General features: G+C 52.6%; 1 protein-coding gene across 7 annotated transcripts in view; it reads right to left on the bottom strand.

Annotated features, from left to right (window-relative positions):
• TNS1 (tensin 1) overlaps nucleotides 1-19,644 on the bottom strand; it is a 210,235-nt gene that overhangs the window by 77,001 nt on the left and 113,590 nt on the right. For all 7 annotated transcript variants that reach the window (XM_040228387.1, XM_040228386.1, XM_040228388.1 and 4 more), the window contains 10 exons: nucleotides 17,144-17,194; nucleotides 15,980-16,102; nucleotides 15,558-15,622; nucleotides 13,924-14,007; nucleotides 10,820-10,932; nucleotides 10,096-10,156; nucleotides 9,798-9,873; nucleotides 8,843-8,972; nucleotides 7,314-7,379; nucleotides 6,037-6,153 (listed from right to left, as the gene is read on the bottom strand). In XM_040228387.1, coding sequence (XP_040084321.1) covers nucleotides 6,037-6,153; nucleotides 7,314-7,379; nucleotides 8,843-8,972; nucleotides 9,798-9,873; nucleotides 10,096-10,156; nucleotides 10,820-10,932; nucleotides 13,924-14,007; nucleotides 15,558-15,622; nucleotides 15,980-16,102; nucleotides 17,144-17,194 — 886 coding nt within the window. The remainder of the gene's footprint in view (nucleotides 1-6,036; nucleotides 6,154-7,313; nucleotides 7,380-8,842; nucleotides 8,973-9,797; nucleotides 9,874-10,095; nucleotides 10,157-10,819; nucleotides 10,933-13,923; nucleotides 14,008-15,557; nucleotides 15,623-15,979; nucleotides 16,103-17,143; nucleotides 17,195-19,644) is intronic.

Genomic DNA, 19,644 nt, shown 5'->3' with positions numbered 1-19,644 from the left:
TTTTACAGGAAATAATAAAGGTCTAAAGAAAAGGAGTTACCAAAGACACTCAAGCCTCCTGCCTCCCAGGCCAACATCTGTCTGGGTCTGTCTGCCCCTCCATGTTTCTCACTTGCTTCCTTCTCCTTTTCACTCTCTCCCTGTTTGTGTGTGTCTCTCCCTTCCTCTTTCCTTTCTCTCAAAAACAAATTGGAATTCTTGAACAAGCCCAGCTGATGAGAAGTCACTACAGACCAGGGACTCCTGGCTGCCATTGGAGAGGCTCTTCTCCAGCTCAGACAAAAGACTGTGCAGAGGAGATGGGGGTCCCTGGGAGCCGGAAGCTCTCCCCCAAGGAAGGGGCCTCTGCTCCTCAGGGAGCCTGAGCGTAAGAGACTCGGATGAAAAAACCAGCCCCTTGTCACCAGCCCCTGGCTGTGGTGGGGCTGCCCACAGAAACAGGAGGGGCCGCTGAACATCCTACAGGAGGAAAAACACAGAAGAGGGGTGGTGAGCAGTCCCCTGGCCATCTTCAGCCAGGACAGCAGTCTTGTCTTTTCTCCCTTCATTCTTCCTTTCGGCTCTGAGTGACCTGCTGCCTTACCAGCCCCAGTCCTCCTCCCCAATCCTCTTTTAAGTCTTAAGAAACTCGAATCAGTGAAATGTCCAAGGAGGTAGGGGAAGGGAGGGAAGGACTGGGTGGGCAAGGAGGCAATGCAAGCCTCGTCCACCTGCGAGTTTCTCGGCAGTGGGAGGCAGCCCACACCCCTCTGGCCTGGCACTTGTTTCCAGGAAGGCCTGCCCTGGAACACTCTGGAGGAGTCTGGAGACAGCTCTGTGCACCACAGGCAAAAAACAGAGCCCCGCTCCCACCCCCGGTGAGCTGAGATCTGGGCACGGGGTTTCAGCACTCAGGCCAAAGAGCTAATGGGGCTGCTGGAGGCTGTGAAACGTGGTATCAGCTAGAGTGCTGAAATGGCAGGCTCCAGACCAAACCGGAGAAAGACAGGAGGCGGCTCATGGGAGACCAGACTGCTCTCCTTGCCTCCACCACCCCGGACCTTCACTTGCTCCTCACTCGGGACCAAGATCCTAGGCATCCAACTAAAGGAAGCCCAGCAAACCCCTCCCCAGGTGTGATGGACTGAACTGTGTCCTCCCCCACCCTCCACTAAATCGCTGTGCTGAAGTCTTAACCCCCAGGACCTCAGAATATGACTGTACTTGGAGACAGAGTCCTTAGAGGGGGTGATTAAGTTAAATGAGGTCATAAGGGTGGGCCCCAACCCCACACAAGCGATGTCCTTAAGAGGAGGTGAGGACTCAGATCCGCACGGAGGGAGGGCCACGTGAAGACACACGCGAGGGGTCGGCCGTCGACAAGCCAAGGGGGCCTCAGGAGAAGCCAGCCCTGCCCACACCTTGACCTCAGACTTCTGGCCCAGAACTGGGAGAAAATGAATGTCTGTTGTTTGAGGTAAACAGTCATGGTACTTTGTTGCGGCCGCCAGCACAGACTAGGACATCAGGCCCTCGGGTCCACCAGAGGGCTCTGCTCCCAAAGGAAGGAGTCCCTGAGATGACAGGCACCCCCTCTTCCCCTCAGCGACCCCTCCCAAGGCCTGGAACCTTCTCTTCCCAGAAGGTTCTTCTTTGGATTCTTCACCTTTCATCATTAGCACCCCCAACCCCACTTTCTGGCTCGAGTGCAAAGAAGCAAAAATGGCCCCAGGCAGCACAGTGACCGCAGCCTCGGTCCACCAGGCAGAGGTGCACTCTCCCTTGATTTCTGCTGTTACTTCCTGGCCCAGTCCTCCAGGGAAATGGGCTGCCCTGCAGGGCACCCTGTCATCTAAAGTGAAGAGTGAGGGGTGTGAGGAGGGGAAGAAGCTGAGCTCCAGAGGGAGAGAGGGATTCGGAGCCGATCCCTGGATCCACATGCCAACCCCATCTCTGTTCTTCGTACCCTGGGCGAGATCACTGCCCTCCCCACGTGGGGTGTGGTCATCACGCAATGCAGTGGCCACAGGGTGGGCTGCGGTCCTAAGAGAGTTCCACACGTAGGGATGCCTCCCCCTTGGGCAGGTCCCTTCCCCTCCAGAGCCTGATCTGAGGGGACCAGCCTCCAGGGACCAGAGGTCCTCACATGATTTCTTCCTTCATTTTGCCGCTGAGATTGACGGAGGACTCCCTGAGGGAAGGGCCAAGCACACTGAGTGCCCTGGGGAAAACTGCACAAGGGTCCAGGGGGAGGCCATGCAGGCAGCAAGGGAGGGGTTAAACACAGAACAGGTTCACAGGCAAGGCTAGGTCGGGGTCACCGGGAGGGCTTCCTGGAGGAGTGGGAGCTCTGGCCCCAGCGCTGACCACCTCTCGCTTCGGGGAATGCCGAGGTGGGGCCCAGGCCAGAGAGGACCTTTGTCGCCAAGACCTGGGCTCGGTGCCCTCGCCCACCACCCTGAGTCACCCAGCGGACTCCAGAGGGACTGGCCGGCCCCTCCTACATCCACCCCCAGTGGGCCTGACATAGGAAAGGCAGACAGCCTCCAGAAATGTCATCACCCTACCTTGCATACATCACCCTCTCTGTATTTTGAGAGGCCAGTCCCTCAGCAGAGGCTGTCCTGAGTGAGCAGCCTCTCCCGTAAGGGGGACAGGGGGACCTCAGGGAGGTGCCTCAGCTATTCACGACCCCAAAGCCCAGCTAAGTACCTGCCACGGGTGACATTCTGTGTGGCCCTGCATGTAGCCCCCGTCCTGAGAGGCAGGGCAGGTGTGACCTGGACTGCTTGGTGGTGACTGTAGGGGCACAGCAAGTAGACACTCAGCCAGGCTCGGCAGGACCCAGGTACTGCCACAGACCAGACACCCAGGACAAGCGCTGCAGACAACGGCCAGCCGCAGTCAGCACTGGGGCTCCATGTCGGATGAGCTCTTTACTAGTGAGGCAACCTGGGCAGGTCGCTTAACCCCTCTGCGTGTAGTTCCCCATCCAGGCAGAAGAAGAGTGCCCACCTCACAAGGTGGCTGCGGGCATCAGATGAGACGGTGGCTATCAAGCACTGGACATCGTGACCAGCATGTGGCAAAGCCAGAGCTGACTCCCAAGGCCAAGGGGCCTCCTCCCTTAGCCCTGTGGGCAGACCCCTGAGGTCACGGTCACTACTGACACGGCAGAGACTCACAAGGAAACACAGCAGGCAGCCTTGCTACAGTTCCTGTTCCCCAAAACGTACTCAAAATAAACTGTCGACAAAACCCCTATTTTACAGCAAAGTAAACTGAGGGCCCCAGAGGACGACACCTTGGCAAAGGATTTGAACCCAGGCAGTTTGGCTCCAGGGACCACACTCTTAACCACTCTACAAACTGCCTCACACGAAAACTGCTACAATAGCCCAGGGACGTGGGTACTGCCACCATCCCAAGTTTGTAGATGAGGATACGAGGAACACGAGATGTGAAATCACTTGACCAAGGTCACAGAGCTGCAGAGGGGACACCTGCAGGGTGGACACGCATGCTTGAGCCCTGCACTCCAGCACCTCGGGGTCGGCCTGCCTCTCCTGGTCCAGCGGCTCCCTGGGGAGTAGGCAGAGCCATCTCTGGTACATCGCATCCCATGAGGCCAAGCCCCAGCTCCAGCGAATGGCCAAGCCCCTCCCAGGCTCCAGCGTGAACCATCTCTTGAGCACCCCCAGAGTCCTGGGAGTTAGGCACCCTTATTCCGCATGTGCGGAAACCAGGCCCAGAACCAGGAAAACAGACACAGGACTCCTGCTTCCCTCCCAGACCAGAGACTAGCCAGGAGGAAATGCAAGCTGGATGGCGTGACCGACTCAATGGACACGAGTTTGAGCAAGCTCTGGGACATGGTGAAGAACAAGGAAGCCTGGCGTGCTGCAGCATGGGGTCACAAAGAGTCGGATGCAACTCAGCAATTGATCAACAACTAGGCCCCAGAATCTAGAGCCTTCCAGAAATGCTCCAGCCGGGAAAAGCAGGATGGGAGTAACAATCACTGCTCCCGCCACAAGGCCACCCGGCCAGCTCTCCTGTCCCTGTGGGGCATGTAGCCCGGCAACAACAGGAAGCACACAGTGGGACTGGGATAACGTGGGGTGTGCCCAGACCATGTGAGGTGACCCCCTCAGCCACCCAGCCCCAGGCCTAGGCCAGCAAGCCAGGGAGGAGGATGGCTGGGCTGAGAGCCACTCTCTTTGCCTTCCCTTCCCACCCTCGGGCTTAAGGCCAGCATCTCAGCCTCTAGACAGGAGCCCCTCTGTCCCTACAGGACAAGCTGACCTTTAACTGGCCTGAAGGTCCCACTGGTTCCATCCCCCTGCCTGGGGGAGCAGATTGGAGAAGAAAGGAGGGCGGATAAGGGGGTGGGAGAGGAGCCCAGGGCCTCCCTCGCCCCCTTCTTCCTCGCCTTTGGTACCAGCCTCTGGCTCCTTCCGCCCACTTCCTTCCCTCAGGCTGACTCTGACCCAAGTCCCATCCTTCCCGTAGCCCCTCCTTTCCCCTTAATTATTTTACCTTCTGTTTGCCTGGCACTTTATAGTTTACTAAATGTTTTTACATTTATCATCACATTGAATCCACACCAGGGAGAGATGGAGAGACATTGAAAATTCCTTCAGACTGCCAAGTGTTCTTGTTAAAAATGCAAACATCCCCAGGACGATAGGCTGGCAGCCACCGGTACCTCAGGACTGATTCATTGCATCCTCTTCCTCCTCCCAGCTACTGGGTTCAAGGGGACGAGATTGGAGGGAGGAGTACTTTGGGGGCGGCCTCAGCATAGTGGGCAGGGCTTAGCGTCTGGGCCTCTGGGGGCAGCAGAAAGAAGAGCAAGAACTAAGCAGGTACAAAGACAAACTCAGACCATTGCAACACTGCACGTGAACTTCTCTCATCAAACCCAGAACTCTAGCCCCACCAGCACCTTCATCACGCTCCCTCTGAACTCCATTGCTCATTCTGGAGTGTCCAAGGTCAGAGAGAGACACTTTATGCAGAAAAACGCCAAAAAGACTTTCAGGGTGGAGTCAACAAACCCAAAACCTTGGAGATGGAGGCAGGGTGAGGGCCCCTAGGCTACCTAACGCAGCTCTGCCAGGTGGCCCAGGGTCCCCTCCCCAGGACCAGCTTCAGTCTGGTGCAGAAGCACGGAGGTTGGGTGCTGGTGTCCTTGAATGAACACAGGCTGGTCATGGGTATAAATCAAAGGGGGCCTCAGTTACCCCATCTGAAAACTGATGGGGGATGGGGAAATAAGCCTGTGACCAAACCCCAGACAGGGTGTCTCAAGAGTTCCTGAGCTCCAGACAAGCTCACTTCAGAGGCCCCACATATTCAAATGAACCACATAAATCAACAGAACTCATACATAACTCTCAAGAGCTGATATGAGTTGTGAATGACCATTTGACATAATGCTAGGGTTTGCTCTAAATTAAACATGTATTAATTTCAATTCTGCTGCTTTCTTTTCAAATTTTGGAGCCTACCAGTTTGTTTCCAGCTCGCAAACATTTTCGTTGGCTGTTGATGAAAGCTTGTGGGCCCTGAATACTGTGTCTACATTCCTAGTGCTCTGACCCCAGAGAAGTCAGGCAGCAAGCCTGGAGAAATCCAACAACAGGGTTAAAAGAAGTCTAACAAATGCAGTGTTTGCAGCACAGCAGGGTATCTCAAGCTTGATGCAAGGCTACTTCCTCCAAGGAGGCCTCCCAGACCACTCCAGATTTCAAGAATCCCTCCCCTGCCTATCTCAGAGCATTTGCTGCCTATGAGACTCATTTGGCACCAAGAATACACACTTCTATGGCTGGTTTGCTGCATTCTTTGGCTCTGCCTTCATAGCTTAACACATTCATGTTTAGTTTTATCTTCCCCCACTGAACCATGAGCTCTCAGAAATGTCTTGGACTTCTCCTCTGTCCCCCCGATCCTCTGAATCCAGTATGGTGTCATAGCAAACCAAGAGACCCAAGGCCACCTGAGCAGGGCTATGCAATTGCAGAGGGACTAGAAGTCACTGGTCCCACCTACCCTCCATGCCATCATCTCGATGCCCATTGAAGTTGTCATAAGAATCCCAGCGGATGAGGGGGTCAGAGGTGTTATAGTCCACGGACACACTTGGCCCATTCTCCAGGTGTTCCATGCCTTAGAAAATGGGAAAGGAGAAGAGGACAGCAAAGAGAAAGGAAAAAAAAAGAAAACAGATCAGCAGCTGGAAAAACAGAGGAAGCCAACAAGCTCCCCAAGGATGCTCCCTAAGGGACTTCTCATTTTCTTGACCATGCGGGGTGGAACCAGGGGCTTAAGTTGGATGGAGAACCCAGGAGTCTGGTTTCTTACATTCTTGAAAAAGCTCACACCAGGTCATAAGGGTAAATCAGGACAGCAGCACTGAGCAACAAAGACCCCCCCGGAGCAGAGCTGGGGGGAGCTCTCTGGCTGGGTGGCTGCCTCTCTCTTCTGTGCCCCAGGGGCCCCTGCAACAGTGCCAAGAGTCCAGAGAGGCTGGCTCTGGAGTCAGAGGGGAGGGTGGGAGAGACTTGCAGTGGGCTGCACGGGGCCAGGGAGAGCAGGCAAGTCACAGCCTTGACACTGAGAGGACACAGGTCATCCCAGCCATCCCCCTGCCCCTCCACTTAAGAGGCTCTCTCCTCCAGGCAGAAATCTGAGGAGAGAGGCAGAATCTCGCCTACACTTTCAGAGAAAGCCCAGGATGTGGACAAAAAAGCCACAAGTCAGGCCTTCTGGGGTGAGTTACACTTCTGACCCAGTAGTCCTTTCTTTAATCTACCCAGAGTCCCTCTGTCTGTAACCTGACTTCATCTCTTCCTATTTGGTTCCCAAATAAGATGGCAAACAACTGGTCTCCACATATAACCAGTCTAAAGACTTAACAGCTATTATTAAATTGCCCTTCTCATCTTCAGGTTGAACCACCTCAGTTCTCATAAATACTTATCGTCCATCCAGCACCTATGAGTGTCCCCTGGCCACTCACTCCATCCACCACGGCCCTCAGTCTCTGAATATAATAGGATGATGACTTAATGGGGCCAAAATAGTTTATCCAACCCAGCGCCTGTCTACTTTTGTATTTTCATTATCCAGAGATTAAGTCACTGGTTCATGTTTAGCTGGGGGTCCACTATGATACCCAGATCCTCTACTGCGGGTCTGCCTCTCAACCACAGGTGACTTGATATTTGTAGAACAGACCAGTGGGGAAATGGTGGAGGTGAGCTGAGGTGGAGCAGGGCCGGATGGAGGGAAGGGAGTGAATCAATGGGTTCTCACTCAGCTTTTACCTTGAATTTTCTCTGGTCCATAAGAAAATACAAATTCAACTTTGCCGTATTCTGGAAATCGATCGTCTGAAAAAGGAGAAGGAAAACAAAAATGGGCAACCAATTCCCAAAAAAGGACACCACAGAAAGTTTTCTTCTAGAAAGGATTAAAGTAATATATGTATTTATTGTTCTTATTTAGTCACTAAGTCATGTCTGAGTCTTTTGCAACCCCATGGACTGTAGCCCTCCAGACTCCTCCGTCCACGGGATTTTCCAGGCGAGAATACTGGGACAGGTTGTCATTTCCTTCTCCAGAGGCTCTCCCTGACTCAGGGAATGAACCTGCATCTCCCGCACTGGCGGGCGGATTCTTTAGCACTGAGCCACCAGGGAAGCCCAGCATACATATATATGATTGATAACATAAAGAGTAATATGTAGGATGATGCCAAGTCTCCTGCCCACCTTAGTCCAGTCCTACCTACCTAAGGTAACCACTTCTTACCATGTCTATTTTCTGTTCTACTAGCAGCTACCTCTAAGACTCTATACAATAACCACAGTTTTTATGCCACTATTTTAAATCAGTTTTAAATAATCTTCACTGAGGCAACACTATGAAGATAAATAATTTGGACCACTTATAGTATCCCCACCTCCCTTCTTAAGTCTTGTTAGGGTTGTTAATCACCCTTCTGAGCACCTCTGAAACTTGAAATATTACAGCTGAGCCTCTATTTCTTGATCTGTCCATTTTTGATCATGTCCTGACTCCCTCCCTACAGGAGGAGAACATTTTTGCCCCTCCCTTCCCCCACCTCTCCACAACCCCTTTTATCTTGTCAGTTATTCCTTTACCTTCCTTGTTAGGACTGATAACATTTACATTCCCTTCTGCAAATATAACAGCATCTTCTGTGTTTGCCCTCCTGGCTCTAGTACAGGGAAACCTCTTCATAGAAATATCGTTCTCCCTGCACAAGCCAGACCACACTGGAGGCTCAGGCCTCCCCTCCTCAGAGCTCCAGCCCCATGCTCTGATCTCTGCCTGAACTCAGTCTGGACACAGATCACACCCACTGCTTGTCAGAAGGGAAGTCACAGCAGGGGTGGCGTCCCCTCACTGGACCACCTGTCACGCCCGTGCACATCTCCATCACCGCAGGCATCACTTCACAGTAGCAGGTTTGTGTGTCTCTTCCTCCCGTAAGGCTATGAGCTGCCGAAGGATAGGGCCTGACTTCTTTCTGTTTGTATTGCCAGGGTCTAGCACACGGCTGGCACATACGGACACTCAGGTGACGCTGGTGGGTTTATAGATAGATGAATAGATGGGTGAATGGATGTAGCCATGTCCCAGACCTGAATGTGATGCAGATAAAACCTAATGGATAGAGGAAAGAAGCAAGGAGAAACGGCTCCCTGATCACCACCTTCCCCTGGGAAAACGGTCACCCTTCACTGCTGCCGCAGCCCCTTTGTTAGATCCTTTTATCCAGTGTGTAACTATTCCTTGCTACGTCTGGCTGTCTACGCAACAAGCCTACCTTTGAAGGCATCATCAAGGTCCTCCTTCCCAAAGACAACTCCCAGGTCATGGATGGCACAGGTGTGGAACTGCACGCGGAAGATGACATCTCGAGCTGGGCTCCGGAACTTCTTGTGGTAGCACTTCAGCTGGTGGGAAAGACAGCAGAGCCCATCGGGGGCCCAGAGGTAGGAAGTTAGTTCCAGGGCGCCTCCTTATCAGCTCCATTTCTGGGCCCCAAACTCACTGAGGGAGCGGTCACCCATCCCCAACAGGATCTCAGAGCTCTCTGGGGAAACTTCCAGAACAGCAGTGGTTGGAGGCCAGTCCTGCCCCATGGGGACAAAACTACCCTCCTGAAAAGTTCCTGCATGTAAAACAGATAGCCGATGGAAATTTGCTGTATGACTCAGGGAACTCAAACCGGGGCTCTGGAGGTGTGGGAACAGGTGGGAGGTGGGAGAAAGGTTCAGGGGAGGGGGAAATATGTACACTTAGGGCTAATTCATGTTGATGAACAGCAGAAATCAAATCAATATTGTAAAGCAATCATCAATCAATTAGAAATAAAATTTTTTTAAAAAGAAGTTCCTGCACAACAGTCAAAACAGAGAAAGTAGAAGTGGCTTTAAATTGCAAGTAGAAGGAGTGAAGCTGGAATTGAGCAGTCCTGGCCACCAGCAGGAAGCCCGGAGGTAACAGCTCACACAGAGCCTTATTTCCCTGGAGATGCTCCAGAACAAGAGGCAAGCCCAGCGAAGGCATATCCCACTGTGAGGAAGTGGATGGACAAGGACCTTCCAGGCTGGAAGGCCTTACAAGGCCCCTGAGAGCCAGTCAACACCCCCAAGGCTGGTGGCCCACCAGGAGTGACACACTTATCCAGAGAGATAGGAGGGGAGCAGGATGAAAAAAGAAAGAAAAAAATAAACAGTAGGGAGCGGGGGAGAGCTTGAGACGGAGGAGTGACTCACCAAGATGTCCCCCTTCAAGAGCAGCCCAGGCTCAATGGTGATGCAGATGCTGGTCTGGCTGTCTCCTTGAACGTTGCTATGGGAGAGAGGTGGGCAGAGGGACAGAGGGCTGCTAAGGGGGCTGAGCAGTGTACCTTCTTCCAGCTGCCCCTCCACCAGGGGGCTGTAGGGAAAGCTTACTGACATATCCCTCAGCCCTCCTCTTAGAAAAGGTTCTAGACAGCCTCCAATCCCTGTCCCCAGTCCTCAGCCTCAGTTCTCCAACATTCCTGGCCTCTCATTCCTGCGGAATACCTACTAGATGCCAGATGTGTAGACAGGTTGCATGGCCTGGTAGATCCGGAGAAATGGTCGACACCCTGTAAAGGAGGGATGGTGTTAGCCAAGACAGCAGAAATAGCGAGAGGAGGAAGGGGGAGAGAAGAGATGCAGGAAGGAAGGACCAACCGGGAGGAAGAAAAGTGAGCAGGGAAAGGAGGAAAAGAGGAAGGAGAAATGGGAAAAGAAAGAGGAAAAAATGCTAACTTTTCATTAAAGGCATTTTGAGGGACTTCCCTGGTGGTCCAATGGTTAAGGATCTGCCTTCCAGTGTTGGAGACACGGGTTTGATCCCTGATCGGGGAACTAAGATCCCACCTGCCACGGGGCAACTAAGCCCGCACACAACTAGAGAGAAGCCTGCGTGCTGCAACGAAAGACCCCATATTCCACAACAAGCCCCAACGCAGCCAAAATTAAATAAACAAATCAATATTTGTAAAATAGTAACAAAATAATAAAGACATTTTGAGTTTAAGAACGTGGTCACATTCAGCATCACCTGCCGGCAGGCACTGCCAGTATTAAACCCACTTTGCAGATGAATCAGCTGGCGTGCAAAGAAACAGGAAGTGGTACCGTTGAGACTCCAAGCCTAAGACTTGGCAGCTAGCCCGCATTTTTATTACCACCTAACGCTGCCTCCTCAAAGAAAGAGACGGAAGACAGGAGAAGAATGGAAGCCAGGGGTTTCAGAGAGTTACCTCCTTTAGACTCGAAGTTGGGGATGCCGTGCATGATCACATGGTGCAGAAACAAGGGCTTGTTGTTCATTTTGATGGAGCCGGAGAGCAGGCCGCTGAAATAATGCACGTACCTGGAGCAGGGAGAGGGGCAGCTTCAGCCAGGGAGGCCTGCACTAGAGCACAGCCATCCTGTCCTCTTTCTCCGCAGCACACTGCCCTAGGTGGCCCTGCCGACTCCCCACCATCTCCATCAGCCCCCGGGTCTCCTGACACCTGGGTCTCTGCCCTTGCTGCCTGTACAGGTACTGATACACCTAGAGTGGAGTCCAGCCAAACCTCCCACTTGGGGTTCTCCAGCGCCCCCTGGTGGTCAATGTGGCCATCTCTTTCCTGCTTCACTCCCAGCCCAGGAAGCTCCAGCTGGACCAAATTTCCTGCCACACATCCCTGACAGGCATCATTTAGCTGTTCACTACAGAACAAGGCAGGATGATCAACCATCAAACAGCTCTGACACCCTGACCCCCAGCCCAAACCAAGTTTACATTTGTACCCACAGGCCCCAGTTCTGTCCCTACAGACGCACCAGCCACATAACAATATAGCAAATAGTAAGAGCTTAATAATTTTAGTCCTTCACTTTTTCTTGCCTGGAGAATCCCACGGACAGAGGAGCCTGGCGGGCTACATCCATGGGGTCGCAAAGAGTAGGACACAACTGAAGCGACTTAGCACTCACACAAAAAGGGTACAAAGTTACTCTATATCACTTCATTCAATACTGAAGGATATCTAACTTCCATTAAGTAGTCCTATCTTTAGAGTCAACATTCCCCAATTCCCTTAAAAAGGATCTCACTAGAAGACTGGAAGGAAAAGCCACCCCCACTCCTAGAAGAAAGGGAAAACTAATCCAGAGTCATGAGCCTCCCTAAGACACAGCATTAGGGCACAAAGGTGAGAGGGGAGCGGGTAGGAGGAGCAGGGAAGCAGTCTGACCCCTACCTGTCTACTAGAAGGAGGGGCCAGTCCATTTGGTCAGTGCTTCCTCCTCTCCTGATTGGCCAGAGGATGCCACTCTGGGTCAGCAGGACCAATCAGAATGTATTCTGATTTGAGGTGAGTGGGACCAGAACCCTCATGACCTTGACGATGGTCTCGTCCTGACTCTCAGCTCCTTGGCCCACCTCCAGGCCTGTGGGCCTCTGTCCCTGGGCTGGGGTGGGGCCACCTTGGACTACCCTAGCAAGATAATCTGATGGGCAGCGCCAGCTCCTATTCAAGCCCCTACCCAGCCCCCAGCCCTGTTGCTCAAACCGGAAACCTGGAATGGCAGGTTCCTATCAGATCTTCTGATCGTGCCAACAGGATGTGTCTGTGTGCTGGGGACAATGAACCCGGGGGTGGGGTGACAATGAATGGGGGAGCTGCAGGCAAAGCTCCTCCCTCCCTCTCTCCCTGCGCTCCGCTCCTCCAGCTGATCCAATCCCTGGAAGTAACACTGACAAGGCGGGAAAGTAGCAACGAACGCCACTTCCCCAACAGTCGCACTTCCACATTTGAGCACAGACAGAATTACCCACCCATGAGCAGATGCAGCTACAGATACCAGTGGCAAGGCAGATACAAGGCAGATAATGTAAACACAGACACACACACACCCCAGTGGCACGCTATGTAAGCACATACTGAGCACGGTGAAATCCTTGAACCATCCTATTCCTGAGAGTAACACTAATCCCTGTCCTCCAGGCTTTTAGCTGCAGAGATGTGACTGCCCTGCCCATACTCTCCACGCCACATTGTACCATCAGAAACATCGTGCTCCTCTTATCTGAATCTAATCTTTTAAGGCCAAGGGCCAGACTTGTGACCAAGGCCACCAGCCATATGTAGCAAGCCAGGATCTTGAACAGCAGTTCTTTCCTCCCTGGGAAGACTCTCACTGAACCACTGCTGCTGTGTCTGACAGCCTAGTCAGAATTTTCTGCACAGAAAGATATTCCCTTTCTGATCTCTGACCCAGAAGCTAGCTACCCACTTCCCTGTGCTGCTTGTAAGGCACTGGTGGCCTAAGGACTCATTCACTTCTTCTTGGGCTTCCTGCTACAATGGCAGAAACACAGTCCCCAGTGGAGCCAGCACACTTTTAGCCAGGCAAGATGTAGGCGATGGGGTGTGAGTTGGGAATCCCCTGCCTGAAGAGGTTGGAAAGCTCCAGGACCTGTGGCTAGGGGGTCCTGCTTCGCCTGGTCAGTGTTCCAAGGGGCTGGAAAAGTCAATGAAACACTGTGGCCTTCATACCTGCTACCTGGACCCTTTACCCCAGACCTTCACTCATAGGCTTCCTTCTCCCTTCTCAGACCTCACCTTACATGGCATCTTCTCAGAATGGTCAGTCCATCAGAATCAGCCTCTCACATCCACCCCTATCCCACTCTCTAGCTCATCATGTTCTATTTTGGCTTTTTCCCCTTCAAAGCATTTATCACTGTCTAAAATGACCTTGATGGTCTATTTACTTGTATAAAGTTCTCAACGGAATAATCAGCTTACTAAGGGCTAAAGATCATCCTATTCAACTAGATATTGCCAGCACTTGGAACATACTAGAGTATCAAAAATTTGCCAGACGAATGAAGAAATCCATCCCTGTCCTGCTTCCTGCATGGGCTGTTGTGGACCACATCGCTGAGAGCCCTTTGTAAAATTTTAAAGCTCTCACAGCAGAAGGGGACCCTCATCATGAATGAGTGTCTGTCACCTCTTCAGAGCAGACAGCAATAACTTTAGCCTCCTGCAGACCCATCCAAACACAGGACCAAGAATGGCACTGCTTTCTCATACAAGCTGTTTTCTCGCACCCCCCGACTCCCTATTGCTGGGCCCACTGCTCTCTGGCACCAACCTCAGGAGCCAACTGCTGTGCCCTGCTGTGGGCACACACAGCTGCTCACAGGTTCCTGAGTTCATGCCCCTCCAGGCTGGACCTGAACCTGCATACTTGGCACACCACCACATAGGTACACTGTTCAGTCCCCATGGGTTCATAAGGCTGGTTCCCACATACAGCAAACACACACACACATGTATGTACTGGGCCAAGAGCCCTGGAGACCCACCTCCTCTGGGATGGTTGGCCAATGGGTACAATCTTATCCTCGTAGAACCGTTTCATTGCAAACCGGTCCAGGGCCTGGTCAGCACTGTGCGGAGAAACAGGTGGTCAGAGGAGCCAACTTCCACGATCCCCCTGTCCCCCAACCCCTGCTCCCCAGACCTGCAGAGCCCTCCAGTCACTCTGTCCTGAGATGCTTTCAGGAAAGGGTTGCTCCAACATCCCTCCCTCCTGTGTGCTGCAATACTCAGCACAGGAGCCTTAGAACCAGACATCCTGGGAGGCCATCTCAAGCCTACCCCTGACTTAGTAGCCCTTGGTCTTTGGGGCAGGTTACTTAACCTTCCTGAACCTGATTTTCCTTTCCTGGCAAATGAGGTGATAACTATGCCTTCTTTGAATGTTGTTATGGCAATTGAGGGAGATAACATCTCTAAAGAGCTTGGCACATGTGGGCACACAGGAGGTGCACAGGCAATGTTCACCATTAAGCAAAGATTAAGCCAGGTCAGGTTTCTTAAAGTCATAAAACTACCGTCCTATTGGCAAGCCCTTCAGAGAACACTCTACTCATCCTCGAAGAGGTCGTTTTATAAAGAGACAGCTCATATAGCGCTGCCGTTCTAGACTCTCCACCAATGTCCCTCTTAGAATAAACCCCAAAGTCCTCACCAAGGGTTGCACGGCCCCTGGACTCTGCCCCCTTGCAGCTTCACTTCCTGTTCTTCGTCCCTGGCTCCAAACATGCCAGGCTCTGGCATTCCCATTGCTGGCATTCGCCTCACTCTCTTCTCTGCTTGGAAGGTCCTCTGCCACCACCACCCCCCAGACCACATATGACTCAGTCCTTCCCAGCCTCCCGCCACTTAATTCCAGTCTCTGCTCACATATCACCTCCTGGAGAGACCTCCCCTCCCCACCGTCTTGCTTCAGTCTCTGTTCTCAGAGGACTTGCCTCCTGCTCTTAAGGGATGAGTTTATTCACTTATTTAACACTCATGAGGGCAGTGGCCCACCTTTGCCTGCTGCTCTATTCTCAGCACCTAGAACAGCCTGCACAGTGACTGTTCCATAACCATTGTCAAATGACAAAATGAATGGACCAACTCCTCTGCCTCTCTGCAAAGCCGAATCAGAATGGAACCCATCTGCTGGCTGTTTCCTGTTCTTGCTGCAAACTCCAAAGTGGGAAGAAGCCCCTGATGGCCAGAGGCAGGGGCATGGATGAGAAAACGTCTAGGTGGCTCAGCTGCACCCAGATGTGTTCCAACATTTCCTTGTGATGCCCTCGCTGCTCTTTGGGGTAAATAGAAGGCAGACTGGCAAAGGAAAGTGGCCCCAAGAAGCCAGCTGGATGGGGTGCCCATGCAGGGCCTGCCTCCCACAGCTGACCCCCCACCACTGCAGCCCCAGATAGGAGCATGGTCTCTGCTCTATGCTGCCCTCCGTCCAAGGGCCCCTACCCCAGAGCTGTGGGCAGGGACTTTCTCCTTTCTGGGGGCTCCTCACCCTGTCCTCAGCACCTCTCGTCTCCTCCGTCCTCATCCTCCAATCCCAAGGAAGAGCGAGGCCCTGGGTGGGTGGGGAAAGGGGTCCTGCTGTCAACATTCAGAGAACAGGACACTCAGGTTCTCTTACCTGGCAGAAATGTTGCTGTAATGCATGTAAGCCGCGATCACAACGCCGATCCTGCCTCGGTTTCCCTGAAAGAGCCCCAAACACAAAAGCCTTCACTGTTAAGGCTGGCCCTCCCACCCCAGAGCCCAACCAGAAGCCTTGAAGAAAAGGGGTTGGACAGAGGAGCTGTGGCTCTCAGACAGAAAAGGAGGAGGGAGGAAGCAGGTGGGGCTGAATCTTAAAAAGAAGAAACAGTTGATTATCCACCACACCTGAGGGCCCCACAGGCTGGTAGCCCCCATTTCTTATGGGTGCCACCCCAGACAGAATGTATTATCCCCAAGAAGGAGACTATACACAAACTTGCACTCTCACACAATCCAGTGATACGGGCAGGTACATGCACTCATCACACACACACATCCTGCCACCCCCGCTCTGACCTTGTTGTGTAGGACGACCACATTGTGGGGGTCTGCATTGAGCCAGGTGTCCATGGCCTTGCAGACACTGCAGATCTTCTCCAGGGCCGGGGTGTGGAGGTCGGGCCAGCCAAATTCCAGTACCTGTGGCCCAAGCCATGAGTCAGAAGCGGCAGAAGCGCAGAGAGCCAACAGGGGTGGGGGACAGTGAAGGGATGTTAGTTCCTGCCCTGCCCATCAACCCCGCACGGAGGCAGGGGTGTGGAGGCCGAGGACACTTGTCCAACTTTGTTCTGACACCAGCTCCCTGTGGGGCCTCAGGTTAGTCCCCGCCCCTGCCCCAGCCCCAGCCCCAGCCTCAGTTTCTCACATGTGTGTAAAGCAAAGGCCTAGCACCCCCAAAGGTTCCAGGTCCCTTTCACACGACTTTGACCTTAAGACAAGCTCTCCTCCCACAGACCCCAGGGGCTCACTCAGGGAGGAAGAGGAAAGCTGAAGGCTGATCACAGCTCTTTCCCAGGCCCTGGACACACAAAGCATCAAGTTTTCAGGCCAAAAGAGGCCTGAGTGGGACAGAGAGTAGACCTGAATAGCAGTCATCAGGTTCCTTCAAACTTTAACTGACAGAACTTTAAAGTACAAGAAAACTTGTGCTCAGAAGGACCCAGAGAGCTCATCTAATCCAGCCCATCCACTTTTAGATGCGCAAACCAAAGCCCAGAGATCTCTGCTGCCCACCCAAGGTCACACAGTGACGGTCACTGAACTCCAGGGCCTGGAGCGGCATGCAGAGCCCCTCCACACTTGGCTCACTAAACAGCAAGTGAAAGAACTCTGGCTATCAGAAGCCTGCACTCGCAATTCCCAGCCAGTGCAAATCCAGAAGACTCATCAGTAAGACTAAAAATCCCACAACCGCACCCCGACCCCAGGGGCTCTGTGTGCACACCACCAGAGGAAGGCCTGGGTGGAAATGACTGCACTGAGCTTTGCTTTCTGTAATTCGTATCACAGAAGCGCTATGTGTGTTTGTTTTCCAAAGAGAAGGGAGCACAGTGACTTTGAACAGGCTTTGCAAACAGTCACAGCACTTTCCTCCAAGATTCTAACATGGGATCTTTGGAGGAAGGGAGCCCAGGCAAGGAGAACTCCCCCAAACAAACCGCCAAACAGCCCCAGGCTCACCTTGGCGTGGAGCTTCGTGATGTCAGGTCTCCGCTCAGAGAGGTTGAAAAGCTAGAAGGAGGAAAAGGAAGAGGTTGTGAGAAGGCTGGCCCTTTCTCTCTCTTTCTCTCTCTGTCTTCCCTGCTGGAAATTCTACTACATGAACACACGTGAAGCCTGACCAGACACACACTGACTGACGGGAACCAACTACAGGTTCTCAGGATGAACAGGGAGACAGAGACAAGTATGTAGACACTCAGCCCTGCCCCTGGATGAGCAGAAATCCTGAACTGAAGGTGAGAAGGGGATGGAATCTGTCTTGGGCCCCACGGGCCGCCCCCAAGGTGGGTGTCTCTCCACACTGTATGGAGATCCAGTGGTGGCAACTGGTAAACACTTGGCCATCTCTGGTTTCTACTTCACATGGTGCCTTTAGAAACTCACCCCATGGAGATGCAACTGCTCTGTGGTCAGACACCCTCTATCAAAGGGTGCAAACCATGCTGGGTGGACCCTCTCAGGTCCTTGACCTCCCAGGAGACATCCCCTGACACTCAACCACATCCCACGGGAGTCCCCCTGTCTCTGAATTCCTGTCTTCCATCTCTGGAGGAGGCAGGCAGAACTCCCAACATCCAGCTCAAGGCCTGGGAAACTCAAAGGCCCCTGTGATGTCTCCTGGGGAGAGAAGAGGACCACAGGGTCTGGAATGGGTGGGACAGATCGGGGAAGGGTCAGCAGAGACGCATGGAACTCTGGACTCCTGAAATTGGGCAAGACCTTAAACGGCTTCTGGTCCACTCTTCACAGGCTTCCCTGCTGGCTCAGTCAGTAAAGAGGCTGCCTGCAATGCAGGAGACCCAGGTTCGATCCCTAGGTCGGGAAGACCCCCTGGAGAAGGAAATGGCAGTGTTCTTGCCTGGAGAATCCTATGGACAGAGAAACCTGGTGGGCTACAGTCCATGGGGTTGCAAGAGTCAGACATGACTTAATGACTAAACCATGACATTACATCACTCTTGAGTCCCATAAAGGAATATGCTTTATTCCATTAACAACATCTACCACTTGGGTGTTCACAGCCAGCCAGGCCGCACTAAGGACTTGACATTTAACAAGCTGCCTTAATTCTCTCCACAACCTCTGAAATAGATAGTGTCATTAGACTCATTTTACAGATGGTATCCTAAGGCTTAGTGAGGCTAAGTGCAAAGATCAGATAGTTAGTAAGAGCAGAGTCAGCATAGAACTTTCTGTTTAAAGCCGGATGTCTTTTTTTTTTTCTTTGGCTGCGCCATGCAGCATGTGGAATCTTAGTCTCCAAACCAGGGATTAAACCCATGTCCCCTGCAGCAGAAGTATGTAGTCTTAACCACTGGCCCATCAGGGAAGTCCCTAAAGCCAGACTCTTAACAACATCCAACATAGCTGATGGATGGGTCTCTATAGAGGGTCGAATGCTGTCCCACAAAAATTCATGTCCACCCAGAACTTCAGAATGTGACCTTATTTAGAAACAGGTCTGTTGCTGATGTAAGTAGTCAAGGGTCTGGTGATGAAATCACCCTGCCTTCAGAGTGGGCCCCAAATCCAGTGACTTGTGTCCTTATAAGAAGAGGAGAGGACACACAGACATGGGAAAGAAGGAAGGCCATGTGATGATGGAGGCAGAGACTAGAGCAAGGCACCTACAAGCCAAGGAGCCACTAGAAGATGGGAAAAGGCAACGAGAATTCTCCCCTACAGGATTCAGACGGAGCACGGCCCCAGTGACACCTTGACTTGGACTCCTAGCTTCCAGAACTGTGGAAAAATTAATTTTGTTGTCTTAAGCCACCTAATTTGCGGGAATTAGTTACAGCAGCCCTGGAGGCCTAACAGAGCCCCTAGACCCTGCCTCTGCTCTCTCCCCATGGCATGGCCGGTCTCCGGGTCCAGCCCCATGTACCTTCCTATAAAGTGGGCCTGAGCCCTCCTCTGGGGCCAGGAGAGTTCCAATCCCCTGGCTAGCCTTTCTGACCCCCATAGTGGGTGAGGAGTCGGGGATAACCTCCTCCACATCGGCTGGGAGATTCTCCTGTCCCAAGTACGACTCTCTGTTCAGCTACACGAGGTCCCTTAAAACACGCCCTGCCACAGCTCTGCCCTCAGACTTCTCAGAGGCGCTGACAGTGTGATACCTCTGCCACTCCCTGACACTGTGACCTCAGGCAAACCCCCCACCTCTCTGTGCTCCTGCAGTAGCTGCTTCCTAGGGCAGTCATGATGTTAAATACGTGGGAAGGAGTTAGGACAGGGCCCGGATCATCACAGGCGCTCAATAACATGAGCGTCCCTTCTCCTGGTCAACATACATGTACACCCACACACATACAGACACACTACATGCACACACAATGTACACATATACAAACAAACACACATACCTATACACACACACCACATGCACACACAACCCACTTGTACACATATACACACAAACACACATACCTATACACACACATACAGACACACCACAT

The sequence above is a fragment of the Oryx dammah genome, unplaced genomic scaffold (assembly GCF_014754425.2).
Source record: "Oryx dammah isolate SB20612 unplaced genomic scaffold, SCBI_Odam_1.1 HiC_scaffold_27, whole genome shotgun sequence".
Lineage (NCBI taxonomy): Eukaryota > Metazoa > Chordata > Mammalia > Artiodactyla > Bovidae > Oryx > Oryx dammah.
The sequence above is the reverse complement of the archived record's forward strand: the minus strand, read 5'-3'. Positions and strand labels throughout refer to the sequence as shown.